General features: G+C 32.0%; 1 protein-coding gene and 1 long non-coding RNA gene across 2 annotated transcripts in view; both read left to right on the top strand.

The window, feature by feature from the left end:
* LOC127738724 (uncharacterized) overlaps nucleotides 1–20,434 on the top strand; it is a 45,770-nt gene that overhangs the window by 12,491 nt on the left and 12,845 nt on the right. The window contains exons 7-14 of the mRNA XM_052250061.1: nucleotides 270–321; nucleotides 1,223–3,636; nucleotides 4,254–4,456; nucleotides 6,624–6,825; nucleotides 8,353–8,484; nucleotides 8,887–9,003; nucleotides 10,609–10,797; nucleotides 12,723–12,785. Of these exons, the coding sequence (XP_052106021.1) occupies nucleotides 270–321; nucleotides 1,223–3,636; nucleotides 4,254–4,456; nucleotides 6,624–6,825; nucleotides 8,353–8,484; nucleotides 8,887–9,003; nucleotides 10,609–10,797; nucleotides 12,723–12,785 (3,372 nt within the window). The remainder of the gene's footprint in view (nucleotides 1–269; nucleotides 322–1,222; nucleotides 3,637–4,253; nucleotides 4,457–6,623; nucleotides 6,826–8,352; nucleotides 8,485–8,886; nucleotides 9,004–10,608; nucleotides 10,798–12,722; nucleotides 12,786–20,434) is intronic.
* On the top strand, nucleotides 16,240–18,571 carry LOC127738740 (uncharacterized). The gene is made up of 2 exons (XR_008000156.1): nucleotides 16,240–17,016; nucleotides 17,586–18,571. It is a non-coding gene; the product is annotated as an uncharacterized LOC127738740 (long non-coding RNA).

Raw genomic sequence — 20,434 nt, 5'->3', positions numbered from 1 at the left:
GAAAACTAGCAGCTTTATTTATGTACAAAACAATAAACGAAAAACAAATTTGGTATTCAGCAACAAACAACAATGAAATTCATATTAACTTTGTCCTAGTTTTGTAAAAATATAGCAGCACTTTCATAATAAAAATCATTGCTCTACTCTGTCTCAACACCACAAGTGAAACTGTATAGTTTTATAGAACAAGATATGTATCAATTCCTTATTTGTTTGTTAAAACTTATAACAAGTATACAGTTATTATAGGAATTCAATTATTTCAGCTGAAAAAGGATGAAGAAAACTTAAGATCAAGAAGAATCAATGTTCTACAAGGTGAATCATTTATTGTTAAATTACCTTTATTTCAGGAGTTTTGCTGCTGATATTCAAAATAACAACATTTCATAAATTCATTGTTTTTTTTCAAAGACTACATTAAACTTTTGACAAAATAAAGACAGGTCTGTGGGCCTTTTAAGTAAAAAAGATTGAAAAACTGGTAATTCCGTCCGTTGGTAGGTACTTATCTTTTGAGTTATAAATCAGATATTTATCAATCTTGATGTACTGTGAATGGGACAAAATTAATTATCTTTTTTCATTTGAACTATTTTATCAAACCTTCACAAAAATTAGCTTGGAAGTGACCCTTGGAAGGAACAAAACTCTTATTGTTTTTTCTCTGTATCATGAGAACAAAGTTGAAGGTCACAGTGCAGGTATATAGAATAAAATTTTGGAAAAAGTTTCATTTCCAGACAATATCTTTTGGGCTATAAATCAAAAATGCACCTTTTGTGAAAAAAAAAAACGCCTTTTGATTTTGACTTGGTGGAAGTTTAAGATCACAACAGTAATTAAAAGACTGCATGCAATTTCGGCAAATGTATGGTATACCATCGCTTGAGATAAAATTGCCATCAGACAGTTGTATTCATCTTCAAATATCCCCCCCCCCCCAAAAAAAAAAAAGAACAACAAAAAAACACTAAAGTTCCTGATACCACAAGAAAGTTTTTGCTACTACGAATCCAAACTGATTTCAACTCTTCTTTTGCAACTATGGTGCTTCAGTATTTTTTTTTATAGTCTTCTGCATCATGTGCATGTAAAGAAAAATTGTTTGAATGCATGCCAAAATTTTTAAAAAAAGTTTGAAATATACTATTTATTTGAAGAAATTGAATCTATACAAATTGGATAGAAATGCGGAGTTTTATACATATAATTGCAGAAGCTCGTGATAAACAAAAAAGACCAGATTCAAGACATGATTCAGATATATCTGATCGACCTACTCCACCATTATCTGCCACTGAGGATTCAGGAATTACATCTGGTGGTAGAGTTGTACCTATGTCCTCTGCAGAGAACTCATGGTTAGGTCAAAGTTCAAGGTCGGGGCCAGAATATCAGTTTGGAAATCCAATAGGTCAAATAGAACCACATATTTTGAAAGGATTGCAAGTTTTAAACTCGATACAACAAAATAACGAAAAAGATAAAAACGAAATCCCTTCATATGGACAAAGATCCTTTGATTCTACTTTATCGTACAATCAACCTTCAGATCTGCCACCAATTTCAACTCACACCTCACTTCAACATATTCCACCACATTTGATGGAATCCTCACATCAGCAGTTGAGATCAATAAATACGGCTGATATCAGGCAGCAAATGTTATCAAATGTATCAACACAACAGATGTCATTATATGCATCATCACAACAGATGCCACCAAATGTATCATTACAAAACATACCACCAAATGTATCATTACAACACACACCAATAAATGTATCATCACAACACATGCCACCAAATATATCACAACAACAGATGCCACCAAATGTTTTAAATCAACAACACATGATGCTACCCCCTCGTAGTATTCAGTCTGTTCACTCTTCTCAGTTTCAAGGAGCCTCAATCTCACCTGTCAGAATTGGGTCAAATGTTGCCATGCCTTCTGTTCACACTTTGTCTCCACATAGTCAAATGTCACCAGGACAACAGCAGATAATAGACAAGTCAAAAGAAATCACCCAGATAAAAGTTTCAGATATACTTTATGAAGGGGCTGATATGTCATCTGCTGCAAATATGGAGAAGACATCAAGGTATGGTTCATTGCAAGAACAAATCTCAGATAATGAAAAACAAATAAATTTATCAACTACCTCCTCTAAAACTATAAATGAGCGAGTGCTGGATCAACAAAGAATATTGAATTCATCTTATGATAAACAACTCCTTAGTTCAGAGAAAAATTTAGAAAGGGATCAAGTTTATAGTGAGAAAATATTAAACAATCCGAGTTCAGAACGACAATCTGAGGATGTCATAATGATGAGTGATGATCAGAAACATGGCAGTGATATAATAGTCATCAATGATTCACCTAAACGATCTGTGCAGGATGAATATTCTGAAAAACCGCATAAGAAATCATGGCTAGCTGCTGAAAAACCTGATTCTGAATATCATCCATCTCGTTCAAAATCCCCTGAATGGGATGAAGCTCAAAGTCATTCAAGGACACAGCCTTTAGGAACACAGTCTCCTGTTGCCTTAAAACACAGAAAAGTTGATGATGATGTGGTGAAGCATCTGCAGTCTCCATTACGGCCTACTCCAACCAAAGACCAAAATCTTAGCAATAGACAAGCTGGACAAATTGAAATAGAAGGAGAAAAAAAGAATAGTGAGAGTAATCAAACAACTTACCTAAAATCATTTGGATTTGTAACTCTCAGTAATCTAATGAACACTGACCAGACAAAATCTCCTCAAAACACACCAGTTAATTCACCAAGAAGGGAAGAAGTGAAAAAAATACATAAACATGAGGTTGAAACATCGCCTAAAACTTTTTCAGGAAATGATGAATTAAGGATTACGAAACAAGACGAGGAACCAAAAGGTGAAAGGATTTCCTCTCATATGGAGGAATATACTAGTTTGTCAAAAGGAAGTGATGTGGGTTCATCAAGGAATGATGGGAAGGGTAGTGATGTAGAAAAATCTGACGTGATGAGACAAATATATGATAACAGAGAAAAAGTAAATATTCAATACATGGGTAGTCTGTCTCAAGGGATGGATCAGGCAGAACTGCTGAAACAGTTTAAATCTGGGAAAGGTAAAGATGATGGTATGTCTTTTTTATTGGTAGACGGAGATCAGAACAAAGACATGTATAATAAACTGCAGTTACTGTTCAACAAACCACCATCTGGATCCAGTCGTTCAAATAAGGAAGAAATAAGAATGGAAACAGATGATAGAAGTGATTCTGGAGTTAGAGACCATGATTCTAATTTTGAAAGTATTGGAAGTAATAATTCCTTAGGTGAGAAAATCAGACTGTATTGTAAACAAAATAAGCCTGATGTATCTGAACTTTTGATTACTGTATCTGATGGTGAGCAGAGGGAAGGGGCTGATTGTTCTGTGGTTAGTCCTGTACCTGAGAAACTAGAGGAAAGAAGGTGTTCATCTCCTTACAAGAAACGACTAAAAACAAAGAAAGAAAGGGACAGAGTTTCAATTCGTAAACAGAAAGAGGGCTGTATTTTAGATTCAAGTTCAGACTATAACTCTCAGGATGAAGACGCCCCTCATAAGCATGGACACAGACCTAAGGTTAGCATTTTACACTAAGTTTGTATATTATATATATCTGCTGGAAAATCATATAATGATGTGGCTATTCTGTCCATATTAAATTTACTTTGCATATCATACAACATATGCATAAAAACAAATACTTACCATACAAGAAAATTATACGATGAGAAAGTTAATTAAAAAAAGTAAGGATTAATGATAACAAAACACAAAATTTATAAACAAACCATTATACGCATGAGGACCTTGTGCATGGAATAACAAGTATCATGTGTAATTGAATAGGATTGTAACATTCCTGTTTAAAAAATATACAGAATTCATTCAATTTTTTGAATTTAGGCAAATGATATTTTAAGAGATTATCATAGAATTTGTAAAGAAAATGTATGACACTTATTTTACTCAAATTACTTTAATCTTGAGACACATTTATCAAATCCATGATTTTATTTTCTGTATCTTATGTATGCTTTTATTATAAAAGGTAGTCTTAGTTTTCTTATTCAGATTTATTTAGGCTGATGTAATATGATTGATGATAAAAACAGTTATATTTATACTTTTTTATATAATTTTATATAAAATAAAGGAAAAAGCTGAAACAGTATTTGCTATTTTAATCACTTTAGAGTGCCCAGAAATCCAGACATTCTGATGTAGAAATAATATCTGACAACAAAGATGATATCATGTTTTTTGACAAGAAGTCAGAAGATCTAAGATCAAATGAAAAGGGGTCAGAAGTCATTCCACACAGGTTACTAGAAGAAGTGCAGTTAGAAACGGAATCAGACGACAGTCGAGCACAATTTAAAGACAAGTTTTCTGAAAGGTATATATGCAACATTTTAATATATATTTCAAGATGTCTTATACAAAAAGGTTGATCTGGGTAAAAGATCTTTAAGGGTAAGGATGTTGCTTATGTTTAAGTTTACCATAAAGTAGGTGTAAAATAACAACTTTTGATAATATCAAATTCTTGAATTTGACATGTTTATAACATTATAGTCACATTATTGATAATTTTGCACATAAGTGACAAGACTTTTATATTATTTTATTTTTTTTTTTCCATAAAATTAAATTGTTTTGAAGGGATTGAAAGAATTTACTTTTTTTAACATTTTCAGTTATAAAATAGCACAATAGTGCTGAAAGTGGCGTTAAACACCAATCAATCAATTAATCCTATAGTAATATTAAGTTTATAAATGAAGTAATAAAAGTGTTTGTTATATATGGAATTGGTATGAATGAATAATTTGTCATCTGTTAATGAAATTATGTGGATAAAAGACAATCCTATATCAAAAAAGTATTAATGTGGAAAAATGTACAGTAGAGACCATTCATGTATTAAACAATTTTCATTGATAGGAGTAGGTAAAGTAAGGGCCTCATTTAGCTCCAAGTATTAGGTCCATCATTTCTAGTTGAAAGTGTTTTAAGTTGATACATAAACATGTGAGAAAGTGAATCAGAATACATTGATAAGCTTTTCCTTTAATTACACCTTATAAGCAAACAAAAAAAAAGAGAGATTTTGTTTAAAGTTGACCATATTTAAGCAGAGTAAACATGGAGCACAGGGTTCAACAGATTAAATATTCAAGTCAGATAGGTAATTTGTTATAACACATATTTTTCTGCCCCGCTGTCACCAGAGGGAGCATTAAGTGTTACCCTTGTCCGTCTGTATGTCCGTATGTACGTACATACGTCCCATATTGGTTTCCGTTCTCTAACTTTAATTTGCCTCATGATCAACAAAATGTAATGAAACTTTTGCACAATGCTTATTACCACAAAACACAGGTCAAATTCGAATTTGGGTGGCATCACTTCTACTGTTCTGGAGTTATGCCCCTTTATAACATTATATGCAAGCGGGGCATCATATGTGACCCATGGACACATTCTCCATTTGTTTTGTTTCCCGTCCTAAAAATCAATACAAATTTCCTGTTTTCTTGATATTTAATTTGGTAGAAAATTGAAATTCATGCAAATTTTGATGTCAAGAAAATAACACAAGTACTTACATTTTAAAAAAAAAAATTTCATTTCTGGTCATTGTTTTAATTATGATACGTATAGATTATTACATGGCATTTTTCATATCAGACCCTTTATCGGCCCTAGGTCATGATATCAGCCCAAGAGCCGTAGGCTCGAGGGCTGATATCATGAATGAGGGCCGATAAAGGGTCTGATATGATATATGACATGTAATTATCTTTTTATCATATACTTCAACAGAAGAAATACAGACAAGAACTATTAATTAAAATTTTGTCTTTCCATGAATTTTTAGATAATAATTTACAGACAATCAAATACAAATTTCTTAACTTTAATTATTTTTATTGATATTACAAGCATTTTATTTATCTTGTCACAACAGTTATCATGAACTTAGTTTGAAAATATGCTCCTCAACCATTTTGTGAAAAGTCTTAAATCACTTGCGGTTTTCCGCTCTGTGTTGTCGTTTTCGAACAAATTTCCGGAAATGCACGACGTTGCATGTGATAAACGTCACGGAAATTAACGGAAAGGCATGTGATAACATTCCGGAAGCAGTCAATAAAGGTTCCTTTATCAGCCCGCTGAGGAAATTGTTAGGAATCTGATCAATAAACCTAGTAATCCTTTCATAGCCTTCTAATATTTTTAAATGTTATTGAACTGTAAAATTTTAGTAATATTTTATACAAGTATATGATAAAATGCATTATGGCAATGGCATTAAATTTTAGCTAGCCTGACTGTTGCTTGCTAAAGGTCTAATGCAGCTAGTGGCAAATATTACATGCATATTTTGGAAGAAAGAAAATTTTATAAAAAATATGATGATGCTTTAATATGATATTCCATGATATGAATAAATGCTGCTTTGCATTTCTGAATTACTTGTGTATTATTTTTGCATAAGAAGATGATAAAATTGTTAAATAAATGGTACGATATTAAAAAAAACTTTTTTACCACTGTAGGTTCAAATTAAACCCTAATTTATTGGCATCGCTGAAAGCAGCAGTAAGATCAAGTTTGTCTAAAGAAGAATGCAGAGATATTAGACTCGATGATCGAAGGAGATTTACTGGTCCTCAACAGCAGGTGTCTGGTATTCAAATTGTTGGAGATGAAATCTATGTGTCTTATCTTGGAAATTCTGTCAGAAAGTTCAATTTTAAGGTAAGGGGATATGGATGACTCTCAGATATTCTGTTATGTCATTTGGTAAACCTGAATACATATATAGCAGTTTTTGTGTTTTTTTTTAAATTTTTATTATGGCAAAATCATATTAATGGAAATCAAACAGTATGAAATGCAGCATATGTCATGTATGTAAAAAATTTTGCATATCAGCCTTAAATTAATTAGAATGAACACAGTGCAAGTATGGCTATTTGAATTTCCTGTCATACAGTAGTTTACATTTTGGCTTATGCATCCCTTTCAATAGACCTTATTGCTATTTGGGAATCGGCGACACTTGACCAGAGAATTTGTAACACTTGAACTTTTGACTTCATTCAACAATCACTTTTCCTTTGTGACATCAGTCATTTTCTCTTGTGATGTTAAAATTTTAATGGAACCTCTGTGATGTCCAGTAATGGTGGATAAATAGCTGTAAGGTGTATCCATCGAAAACAGAATTTTGTATGATATAATTAAAAAACTAACCAGAAAGGAGGTGGTCTTAAGGCACATCAGATATTTTATATATTGATGTAATGGATTCAAACTACTTTTTAGAAGCTAATATTTTAACAGGTTTCTTATTCAAACTTTATGATAGTGGGTGTGAGAAAGACAAAGTTTTCCTCCCCATTCTTTACCTCTCCTATCCCCAATTTTCCTCTACAGTAGTCTGAGATATGATGAACTACAAAATTCTTGTTTCATTTATATTTACAACTGTGGGAATTTAAGTCTTATTGCAAATACAAGTTTTGGATTTAAATTTAATGTCAGATTTGAAAGATTCCTCTTTCTTCCATCTTTCTCCTTCTTGTATGTGTATTTGATAGAAAATATATGCTTTTTAAAGTGTTATTCAAATCCCCACCTTATTTATTATTTATTGGTATTGCCTTCCAACCCTATACAATTTTATTTAAAAGACTTCTCCACATTAATTAAACATTTTTGACAAAAGTGTAAGATCTTGCTTTACCTTCACTACCAAACTTTTGGGAAAAGTGTACCAATATAAAAATAAGGAGATGTGGTATGATTGCCAATGAGGCAACTATCCACCAAAGTTCAAATGAAGTGGATGTAAGCAATTACAGGCAACCGTATCGCTTCAACAATGAGAAAAACCCATACTGTATAGTCTGCTATAAAAGGCCCGACATGAAAAATATGAAGCAATTCAATTGAGATTACTAAAGGCCTAATTTATAACAAAACAATTTACGAAAAACAAATATGACAGACATGAACCAACAACAACCACTAAACTACAGGCTCCTGACTTGGGACAGGCACATAAAAAATGTGGCGGGGTTAAACATGTTTGTCAACCCTCCCCTAACCTGGGACAGTGGTGTAACATCACAGCGTAAGAAAAAACTATAAAAATAAGTTGAAAAAGGCTTTACTCATCAGATTGATATAAATATTCCAATGGATGGGGATGGCTAATTAATAGGGTAAGCATTTTTTTATTTCAGAAAATGGCAAGTTATTGTTTCTTTTATATTACAGACTGGTGAATTACTACATGCATTTGACTGCTCCCCACATCAGATCAGTTGTATGTTTGTCCTGAGAACTAATGATTCCTTACGTCTGTACACAGGAGGTCCCTCACAACATTTATTAGGCTTCAATGCTAATGTGAGTTTATATATGTCAACTTATATATAAAGTATAGTATCCATGAAATACAGAATGTTTTAAACTGAAAGAATTTTTATATTTTGATAATGTAATAAAAAATGTAATACTTTAAACAAATATCTTAATTTCTTTTTATTGATTTTTGTATTATTTTTTTTACATGGAGTTGTATTTCTCCTGGATTTTGTGAGTACATATGAACCATGATTATCAAAATTTCTCAATGTGTTAATTAGATTTGTTTATCAATCCTGGAAAATTCGTGGAAATAGATGTGTATGAATAATACAATAATATACAAATGTTCTCTGAAACAAAATGGAGATGGAACATAGTCTGTCTTTCCAGTTGAAAGAACTTTTATCACTTTATATTTTATAATGTAATGCTTGTTTGTAGACTGGACAGTTGTTTCGGACAGAAAATTTGGAGGAAAAATTACAGTGTTTTCATCATAACTGGGGGAAGTTGTTTATTGGTACATATACAGGATCTATATTAGTCTGGAGTACAAAGGTCAGTTTATACTAATACAATACAGTTAACTCTAATTGTCTTGAACTCGGTTGACTCAAAAATTCAAATGAGTCTTAAGTTTTCCCATAGTCCCGAACTTTGTTCCACATATAAATATATATGTATCACTCCTGATGAGTCTAAATTGGAGGAGTTGAAATTTCATGATATTTTATGAAAAAGTATTTAAAATGTTTTAAAAACTATTAACCGTAATACATTAATGAGTTTAGTTGTGCATAAAGTAAGGATTAGGAATTAGTGATTAACTCAAAACTGCTCAGTCGGAATCTTTCATCTTTTTGTATTTTCTCTTGCAGATAACGATTGAAATAAAAGAAAATGCAAAGAAATCTAAATTTTCTAAAATCTAATACAATTTTGTCCACTTTAAATCACGCTGAGATTGATTGGAAATTACTCTCTAGGCTAAAAACTGCAGGAAAAATTGTAACGGTACACAGAATTAAGTAAGAGACAAAATAAAATGTAATTTTATTACATGTATAATAATAAAAGACCTTAAAAAACAGATACTTCGATCTCAGACCAGAATATAGATCCCTTACCCATATTCCTCTGGATTTATTTTAGCCTTACCAAGCAAAGCTAGAGTTGTGTCCCTTGGTCTGTCAAACTTCCGGTATACTTTAAGTAGAACTCAGGCATTTCGAAATATTTCTCTGATCCGGCTGACTTCGAGAACAAGAGTCAACTGTATTTAGAAAAAATAATTTTGAAGAAAAAATTTAAATCAACTAATGATAGAGAAAAAATATCAATAACACCAAAAACAATTTTTTTATATGACACAAAATATATATCAATGAGACAGCAACCTCACAACAAGAAAATATTCTCGATATTTACCGGTATAGATCAACTAATAATCTACATCATATTGATCAATCTTTACTGTGAATAAATATAAATGGGGGAAAAGTTAGTCTGCAATCCATCAACGCAAGTTCACCAAAAAGAAATAATTAGAGGTCACCAGGTGGTCTGTACTTGCTATGTATATAATATCTAGAAAAAAATTATTTATGCCCAAAAGATATTAAGAGAAAACATGCTTTTTATGCCTCCTTATAGTGAGTTTACTACGATGAGTTACAGATCAAGTGTCAGTTTGGTCCCGCTTTGCTCATTTTTGCCGAAATTACGGGGTTTGGACCTTAAAAATTATGTTGCTTCAAGCTTTTTTTTGGGAGAGGAACCATTCATATTATTCTGACACTTCTAGTTTATAACTATTTTCAGAGGTCATTAATCATGTTAGTGGCTATTGTAAACTTATACTTAGGGATTAGAAAGCACTTTTTCTTTCCAACACATCCAATCAAACAATTTTAATTAGAAATTTAATGCATTATTTGATGAAAAGTTGTTCGAAACTAAACTACACCTACATTATTGATATTTGGTGGTCCTCCCCCACCATACTATTAATTAATGAATAAAATTTAGTTCCCATTGCTGTTCATGTGAAAAAATTTAAAATCATAATCTTGTCACAACAAATCTATAGAATTATGGTCTAGTAAATTTTTGTTTTGACTTAAAATATATTTCTTATTAAAAAAATTTTTTTGTATATTGTAGACTGATAGAAATATAGATGCATATGTTTGTTCTGATCGACCCATCAGTTGTATATCCTCAGCAACAGAAGGGGCCCAGAAAGTTATTCTTGTGGCGGCATATGATTCCACTGTATTTGTTCTGAGTGCCACATCTGGACTGTTGATACGTATTCTTGAGGGGCATACAAAAACTGTATTCTCACTACAGGTAAGTCATATCAAAGCTTAGGGTCATGCTAAGAGTTTAGGCAATTGATATGTTTACTAAAACATAGTTGTAGGATAAATGCAAAGGTGTTTTTATAGCCATGTGATAAATAAAATTGGTTCACTGACAGAAACATGAAAAGGTAAATTCCTAGATGAAATAAAAAATTGCAGTGACTGCTATTACATACCTCAATGGTCTCAAGGGTATAATGCAATTGACCCATTGATCAATTAGTTCGTCCATCTCATTGCTGTCATCATGTTAGCAACTTCATTTTTTTGTGGCATCCTTTTCACATATGGATGAAGGTTTCCACTAATTAAAACCTCAGATGAGTTTAATAAACAGAAAAAAAATCTGAAATGGGATACCATCTTGTAGGGAGGGAAACTTGTAAAAAAAACCTTATTATTTCTTGTTGTTATGCTTTTTTTTATTGGATCCTCTTCAAATGGATGAAAGTTTCCACCTTTCAGAACATGAATGAGTTTAAAATCAGAAAAATTTCAAATTGGAGAGTGTGATTTGTATAAATAACCTATTTTTTTTACAACAGGATGGCACCCTTATTTTAATGTCCCATTTATGGGCATTATGTTTTTCGGTCTGTGTGTCCATTTGTTCGTTCGTCGGTCCGTCTGTTCGTCCGTCTGTCCTGCTTCAGGTTAAAGTTTTTGGTCAAGGTAGTTTTTGATGAAGTTGAAGTCCAATCAACTTGAAACTTAGTACACAGGTTCCCTATGATATGATCTTTCTAATTTTAATGCCAAATTAGAGTTTTGACTTCAATTAATTGTCAGGATTTTATAAAGGTAACTTATTAAAAAAGGACAAAAAGTAGAAAGAATTAAACAATTAAAAAAAAAAAAAAGAAAAAAAAAAGGTGATTAAGTAAAATAAAAAAAATAATAATGTAAATCAAACAAAAAGAAAAAAAAAGAAGAAAATTTAGTTTCATGTCTGTTAATTTTTTTTAATTTCTAATCCATCAAATTATCCTGTATTGCCTCCTGGTAAATGTGCCAGGCTTGGTTAAACTTGTCAAAATATTTATTTTTAATTGCTATCTTCTTCCCCAAATAATAATGATGATTTATTTATTTTTTCAATCAATGCTGTTAAACTTAATCCTCCTTTAAAATATCTTGTATTATATATATATATGCATAGAAATTATACTGTTATATTTCATGATGTCTAAATTCATCTGAAAACACTCCTGAAACTGATAAAAATTTAGAAAAGTACCATTCTCCCCAGCAATATCATTTACATGTAGAATGATGATGATAATTTGATAAGCAGAAACTTTTTAAAAAGGGACTATTTTTTACGAGGGAAATAAAAGCCATATGAATTATGTAAGGAGCCTAGAATATTCTGAGCTTGCCCACTAAGCGTTCTTTAGTTTGAAAATGAAGAGAACAACAAAAATCATATTGAATTGAAAGTTCTTGTGACAAACCCCATTGATAGGTTCCAAACTGAACTGATTTGGTAAACAAATTTTCAATTTTTTCTGGTTTTCTTGCCGTAGGTTGGTGGATCTTCCTGGATACTTTGGCTTCCTCCACCATTAAAAACTGACACCATGATATAGCCAATAGTGCTCAAAGTGGTGTTTAACACCAATTATCAATCATGTTATCAAATTTTTCTGCAAACTACAATGTTGTTTACTTAGAATAACAGATTTTTTCATTGAAAAAGTAAAAAACTGTAACTTATATTGATTTTCTTTTCAAAATAGAGAAAACAACATCTTTACTGACCTCTTGTTGACTTTTGAGCCTAAATATTAAACCTGAATGTCACTCATGAAAAATAACCCAACCCCATCCCCCCCCTCGAAAAAAATTTCTAGACTGTTACACATGACATCGTTATGTAGCGTTACTGTTAATGATTCTAATATTTGACAGGTTGATGGCAGTATTGTATTCAGTGGATCTGGAGATAAAACAGTCATGGAACATAATTTACAGGTAACGGTGTTCGTGGTTCTGGTTTATAAGCAGTTACCGTCAGATATTCACAGTATTCAAATATTTTTAACAGGAATTCTGTTTTGGAAACATTTTTGTAACATATTATGGTTACCAAAAGTTTGCTTTAGCACTATAGACTCAGATTTTAGATCCTCTTATAACTAATGTAAAGCTGGGTACTGGAGTGGTGATTTTTGCACGAAATTTTACGAGTACGAGGACCAGTTACCAACATGAATGAGTTTGAAATCAGAAAAATCTTAAATTGGGGAGTGTGATTCTAGCCACTATGTAATGGATACTTTTACTTAAAGACAACTTAAACGAGTTTCGTGAAATTATAATGCTATCGAAATTATTGAAACAATGCATGCATGTATGCTCAACTAAGTCATGTTTGCAAGTTATTTTACATTATGTACGAATCTATAACGTATTATCAACAAATAATATTTCATTCAGTGATTGCTGATCGCAAGCTAATTAACTTTCAAGTTTTTTGCAGAAGTTGACGGGATCATGACATTGATAAACAATCAACATATAGGTTGCACTTTGTAAATACAGCTGTTTCACAAACCACGCCTCTTTTGGGGAGATACATAATATTCATAGATATTTTGTTTTGTTTACCTACTGGTTCCCAGATATGATCTCTATGTTTTATCCCGTAGAGACATAGCTTGGGAATGTTACCAGTATAATTACACATGAATAGCGGCCAAATTGAAATCTGTGGAAGACCCAAAGTGAAGAGAGGGGTATACAGAATTTTAGTATAAGTTTAAACTCTTATAAGTTCGGGGCATATAAATGTTGAAAATATGCCGCATAGCCCTATATTTTGACCTTTGAAAAAAATAGTAGTGCATATGAGGTTTCCATTCTAGTATATGATTTTTTTACGAAACTTCCAAGTAAAATGGTACAGTTTTAGCCGTAAAAGGAGTTCCTATGGGAAATTGCATTGTCTATATTTGCAGAATTGCAACCTAAAGCGTGTGATGCATGTGAAAAATAAGTGAATCGATAGAGCTGTGTATTTAAGAATCAGTTGTTATTATTTATCTTCCAGTGCAAGTTTGTTTACATTCTGTCATCACGGTTTTTCCCTTGCACTTGTGCTGTGCAGTGGCTAAAGTTCTAACGAGTGGTATTGTAGTTAAGGTCACTGCTTGCGGAAAAATATTGACAAATTATTGTATGGGAAGACAATATTTTAACGGCAGTACATTTATGAAGATTTTGATAAGATAAAGGATTTTCTTTTACAAGAAATTTCACTTACACTTGTTTTATTGTAAAACTTAGCCATCCAAGTATTTAAAACATATTCAACTTTTTATAAAATTTATAAAACCGTTCTGGAACATATAGGTTATCATGACCTACAAAGCAACACTTAATATGATATATCAAGGAGATACTGAAATTTACCTTGGAATCATAGATTATCTATGTGTTTATACAAAAAACTAGAATTGATAAATTGTCCTGAATTCAATACAATTTTAAAACCTATGTGATTTATGACACTTCTGAGATAATACTGATCAATTTTATCTAGAATTTTTACCAAAATCTCAATATAACACATTTTTACCTAAATGAGCATTTCAGGTTTCTTGGAGCTAATTATTTACAGGCCAATTTGGGAACAAACAATGTAGATTTAAAGTCTCAGATATTTACACATTCATCTGCTATGGTTTGAAATAGATACAAAACTCTCAGGCAACATACTGTAAAGACTAACATTTCAAGCAACATTTTATTGTTGAATTATTTTTCTGCACTTCAATGTAAAAAAGATGTATAAATTCACATTGTACAAATATAGAATTGAGATAAAATTGTCAATATACTATCATTATTGTCCCCATACCCAAAGTAGTAGAGGTGTGAATATTGAAATAGTAATGTCTGTCTGTCCCTTCTTTTGACATTAAATGAGGTTTGTTGAACTTAACCTCCTAGGAAATATAATTAACATGGAAAATCAGCATTATAAGCTCTCTCATGCTTACAGTTCTCTTCAGAGTTCCATGAAATTTATAGCAAAGAATTATATCAGCAATATTTGAGACCAGTTTGACAATCACATGGTTTTTATATTTTTTTGAGAGTAATATCTCTTTTAAATGTAAATTATATGGAAAATCAACAGTTTAAGTGCACTCCTACCTACATTTCTTATCAGTGTGAAATGACCAATTATTGACATCAGCAATATCATAGATGGATTTGTAAATCAGCAGAAAACAGTTATTTTTTACAGGATATATGCCTATTTGAAATGTAAGTGATATGAAAAATTTCATTATATTGCCTGGGAACATTTGATGCTCTGTTACAATCTGGTTTTGTAAACAAATGCAAGATTGTTCTGGTTGACCCAACTTTTGACTCAATTATGGCTTTTGGGCTTTTGATGAAATGTATGATTTTTCATAATTTTATGTTCAGTTTTTAGCAATCCTCTGCATATTGTCCTAAGATTTGGTATACAATTTTAAATTATCAGTATTTACATATCACATGAGATATTATGAAAGGAGATCTTTGGTACATACTATTAAGACAGCAATCCAGTGACACTATAACACCTAATGTCATTTAGATTTCAACATAGGGTCCAAGTTTTTGAAAGCAATATCTGACCTCCTGATAAAAAAATAATGATGTCCTACACACTTAACATTCTTAAAAAATGTAGCTATACTTTGGATTTATATTTTATATAGCAAATTTAAAAACAGTGCAGAAATATAATAATGTAGTGCAATTCATACAGAATTTAAATACAGTTGGTAAAAAAATATTCATTGTGTCATTGTTTTGCCAAATATTATATCAAATGAATGTTGATTCACAGAGGGAGTCTCTTCCTATATGAAGGTATATACATATGTGCCGCTGGAATGGGTCCCTTTTTTGATACGTCAAATATATCAATGGGGTGCAATTTTACAGAGGAAATATATCAATAGGTAGTAATTGACCAATTGTGTTATATCAATGGGTCATAATTTTTCAGTTTGTTGAAAAGTGTTTAATATATAATAAGATTGTATATGCATATAGGTACTATTTGAGCTGATAAATATATGAATGGGTTATGATTTCGCTGTGTATATGTATAGGTAGGGATTTCACAATTATTCAATATATGAATGGGGGTGCTTTTTTAATCCCAGCTGCACAACTGTACCCAAAATCCCATGTTGAGACCCCCCATGTGTTGATTTCATCTGCCATACATGCATGGTATAAGAATGTTAACTTGTGTATCTACATATTATCAATCTTTTATTTGCTTTGATTTTACTGTTAATAAAGTTAACAATGTTTTGTTTAATATTAAGACAGAGTTGCACTGTTTCTCTTTCTTAATGTGAATTTTATGTAAGTTCTTGATAGAATAATACTGCTCAATTTGAAATCAGTTTTTTAAAGGCAGTGCTTTAATGCCTTTCTAGTTGCCGGGTTAATCCTTCCTTCCGCGATATCCAACTTATCTACGTGGGGGGTCATTAGACTCCAAGTAGATCCGGAAATGTTGAATTCTCTCCTCTTCTTATTGCGATATAAAATGTTTTTTGTTTCATTTCATTTACATTGGGAAATAGAGAAACGATCATTGTGTTTTGTTAGTTTTAAAAACTTTTGATATATTAGTATTTTGCATTATAAGCAGTCAACCGATTGACAAACTAGAATTATTTGAATTCCGTGTGGAAAGAGCTCGGGTTAATTTCGAGTGTTATCTGCAATCTAGATGTTTATAAATCATTTCAGTCGTTGATATAATAATTAAAGGTCGACTGAACATGAATTATATTATACAATTTAAAGCGCATTTCTGTTTATGCACGTGAACCCGTCTAACGTTATTTTCGCAGTTATATAAAGTAGCAAATTAACGTTCCTGAATAGGTGGCGCCGTGGTAGCGGATCCTGTTCCTCTTCTTCCGGTTTCTGCACTGTGCAACTATTTCAGTTATATTTTTAATTAACGATGCCAAATACTTGTTGTTGTGTACCTGGATGTCATTTAAGAGGAGGACATGCATTTCCAAATGACTTAAAAAGAAGGAAAAGTTGGATCAACGCCATGGCCCATACGCAGATTGGACGAGAACACGATGATATCGTGGAGTCCATCTCAATCAGCTGTTGTTTGCAAGGCACGTTTTACTGAAAAAGACTATGCAGGAAACTATTCATGGTAAAACTCTATTTTCTTTGTGAAATATATAGTTATATATGTAATCGCCATGCGAATAAACCAAAGTCTGTTTACAACCGCAATTATCGTTTTAGAATAAATGGGGGTGGGTAATTCAAACGTCATAATTTTTTGGATTACGATTCAATGTGATCTGTTTGAGATTTTTTGGTGATTGCTACAATTATAACAATTTCTTACAAGAGGTATATCATACTGAGAATTATTTTAGCAGTAATTATGCTAATGTAGTAATGACAGGAATGCATAAGCTATGCCTCATAGACTTTCTTGAAAAATATCAATGACAATGTTAACAGGAACAAAACAATGACATGCTCTCATCTATATTATAGTTATTTAGGTACAAACAATGTACATTTGTTGCATAAGTCTCTCATTGTTTGTCCTTTGGATTTACAAAACATACATTGAATCAGGCAAACATAGTTTTATCCAGATTGTAATGAATAAATCTAGTTAATATTTCGCCAGGTAGTACAAAGTATACATTGCTAATGGAAGTTCATTTAATTATAAAAAAACTAATGTTTTATAACCTTTTTCAGGGCGCAAACCCACCATACAGAGACTTGAGTCTACTGCAATTCCCAGCCTATTTTCCTGGACCAAGCAAGAGACTGAATCGTCCGCAAAAAGAAAAATCAGGGCAGTTTCCTGTGAAAACAAAAGAACTAAACTTGATGAATATTGTAGTAGAAATCTAGAGGAAAGTTTTGATTGTAAAGTTGGTTTTACTGAAGAAGTCATTCATACTGCAGAAAGGATTTATGACTGTCCACCACCAACTGCCGAGCTAATGTTGAGCTTCACAGATGGAATTACGCAAACACCATCAATGCCTATGTTTTCAGCAGAGAATTTTGAAATGAAGACACGTGACACAGCCATGCATTTTTATACGGGTTTAGAGTTGTATACTAAATTTTTATTTGTTTTGACCACACTTGGTCCAGCAGCACATTGTTTGAGATACATATATTTCAAATTGATAGGGTGTCAGTTGAAAATCAGTTTTTTTATGACTTTGATGAAATTGAGGCATCATACAACCAACTTTGAACTGTCTAGATTCTAGATTGAATCTAGTGTTAAGAATATTGTGTATACATGGATTGTTTTTATGTCTAAACAGTGGTGTGAGGCTAACACTTGGCCATCTAGTGGTTTAGTCAGGTATTTTTCACCATCCAACTTCAAATTAAAGTTTCCTACGACTTGGATTATTATTGACAGCACAGATTATCCTGTGATAAAACCTAAAGCTCCTAGAGCTCAGGCAACCTTTTCATCAAATAAAAACAGAAACACTGAAAATTCTTGAATGTTCGACACCTGGTGATTTAGTCAACTATGTCTCTATGTCACATAGAGCAAATTATTGGACTTGGCAAAACATACAAAATTCTAATAAATCCTATGAATGGAACTGAAACAAAACTTTCATCTGAAATAACATTTAGTTGTTTTATGTTGTGTAATTTTAGAACTTGTATTGTGCCAAAGGATGCATAAATAAAAGTGACGCAATGAATTTTGTTCTGATATATATATATTTACAATTACATGCACATGTAAATTGTAATGCATATAAAAATAAGGAGATGTGGTATGATATTCAGTGAGTTTATCAAACTAAAGTGCATAAGAAATGGGTTTAAGCAGTTACAGGTGTTACTGTCACCGTACTATCTCCAACAATGAGAAAAATTCAGAGATCTTACAACTAAGTTTTGTTGTCTCACCTTGACTTTGGTGAATTTTTTATATCTGTTGATGTAAATATAAAAAAGAAGATGTGGTATGATTGCCAATGAGACAACTCTCCACACATGCACAAGAGACCAAATGACACAGAAATTAACAGCTATAGGTCACAGTACGGCCTTCAACAATGAGCAAAGCCCATACCGCACAGTCAGCTATAAAAGGCCCAGAAATGACAATGTAAAACAATTCAAACAAGAAAACTAACGGCCTATTTTATGTAAAAAAATGAACAAATATAACAAATATGCAACACATAAACAAACGACAACCACTGAATTACACTTTTGTAGGCTGCTGACTTGGGACAGGCACATACATTGACATACAGAATGTGGCGGGCTTAAACATGTTAGCAGGATCCCAACCCTCCCCCTAACCTGGGACAGTGGTGTAACAGTACAATATAAGAAAGAACTATAAAAATCAGTTGAAAGAGGCTAAACTCATCAGATGGATAAATACAAATACAAGTGGACGTGGTCAGGTAGTTGTACATCCAAACAACAAAAAGACACTAAGTACAAATCTGAGAGTACTCGCAGTTACTGACAGCTAGTTCAAAGCCACTAACAACTAATAAAAAAATCTTACATCTAAGATTAAATTATCAATCCGTAAGCTCCCTTTAGAATTTTATAAATTTTAGATTTTACATTTCTGAGTTAAGGGGTTTTATTCATTAAAAAAGGGGGGATTTTCCAGTTTTTGGACAACAACTCAAAAATGCTTTAAGCAGTTCACATGAAACTTTGGTGAATTATTTATAGCTATTGATGTAATCTCCCTATTGATTTTCATAAATTTCAAATATGACATTGAGAAGAAATTGAACTTTATTTGTTTATAGTCTGGCAACAGATTTATTAAGTATTGCACAACAGCACAGTGTATTGCACAACAGCAAGAAATCTTTAATTGAATATAAATTCAATTCATATAACCGATTTCAAGTTCATTGATTACATTTATTCAGAAACTATAATATGTCAAATATTTAATTAAGTCTCCCAAACGAAGTTTGGGAAGACTTATTGTTTTTGCTCAGTTCTTATTATTATTATTATTCTTCTTCTTCTTCTTCTTCTTATTCTTCTTCTTCTTCTTCTTCTTCTTCTTCTTCTTCTTCTTCTTCTTCCGCCGCTTTTAAATTTGAACTTGTCCGCACCCGTTCTCCAAAACCGCTTGTCAGATTAACTTAGGGTTTCACAATATGTTAGACTAACATGTCTAGTGGTGCAATCAGGGTTTTGTTTGTGCAATTGGGTTTATAAAGGGGTACTTTGAGGGGCAAAAAGAAAAGAGGGTTTTACTATAGAACCCTATGGGATTTTATTTTTTAAAATTTTCAAATGATTATAATTTGAAAACCGTTTGTGATAGACACAATCTTTTTAATTGAAAATGTTCTAAATGATAAAGCCCATTAAATGAAATACAGGGTAAGTCCCCAGGGGTCACCCCCACCCCCTGCCATTTAAGAAAGTTCTAATACCTTGTAAGTGGTCAAGATCCCCACCCCTAAACCATATATATTTTGGTTTGTTATGCTAAGATGGTTTGAATGATATTCAGGGTTAGTCCCCAGGGGTCACCCCGACCCCCTGCCATTTGAGAAAGTTCTAATATC

Source organism: Mytilus californianus, unplaced genomic scaffold (genome assembly GCF_021869535.1).
Source record: "Mytilus californianus isolate M0D057914Y unplaced genomic scaffold, xbMytCali1.0.p SCAF_4, whole genome shotgun sequence".
NCBI classification, from domain to species: domain Eukaryota; kingdom Metazoa; phylum Mollusca; class Bivalvia; order Mytilida; family Mytilidae; genus Mytilus; species Mytilus californianus.
The sequence above is the reverse complement of the archived record's forward strand: the minus strand, read 5'-3'. Positions and strand labels throughout refer to the sequence as shown.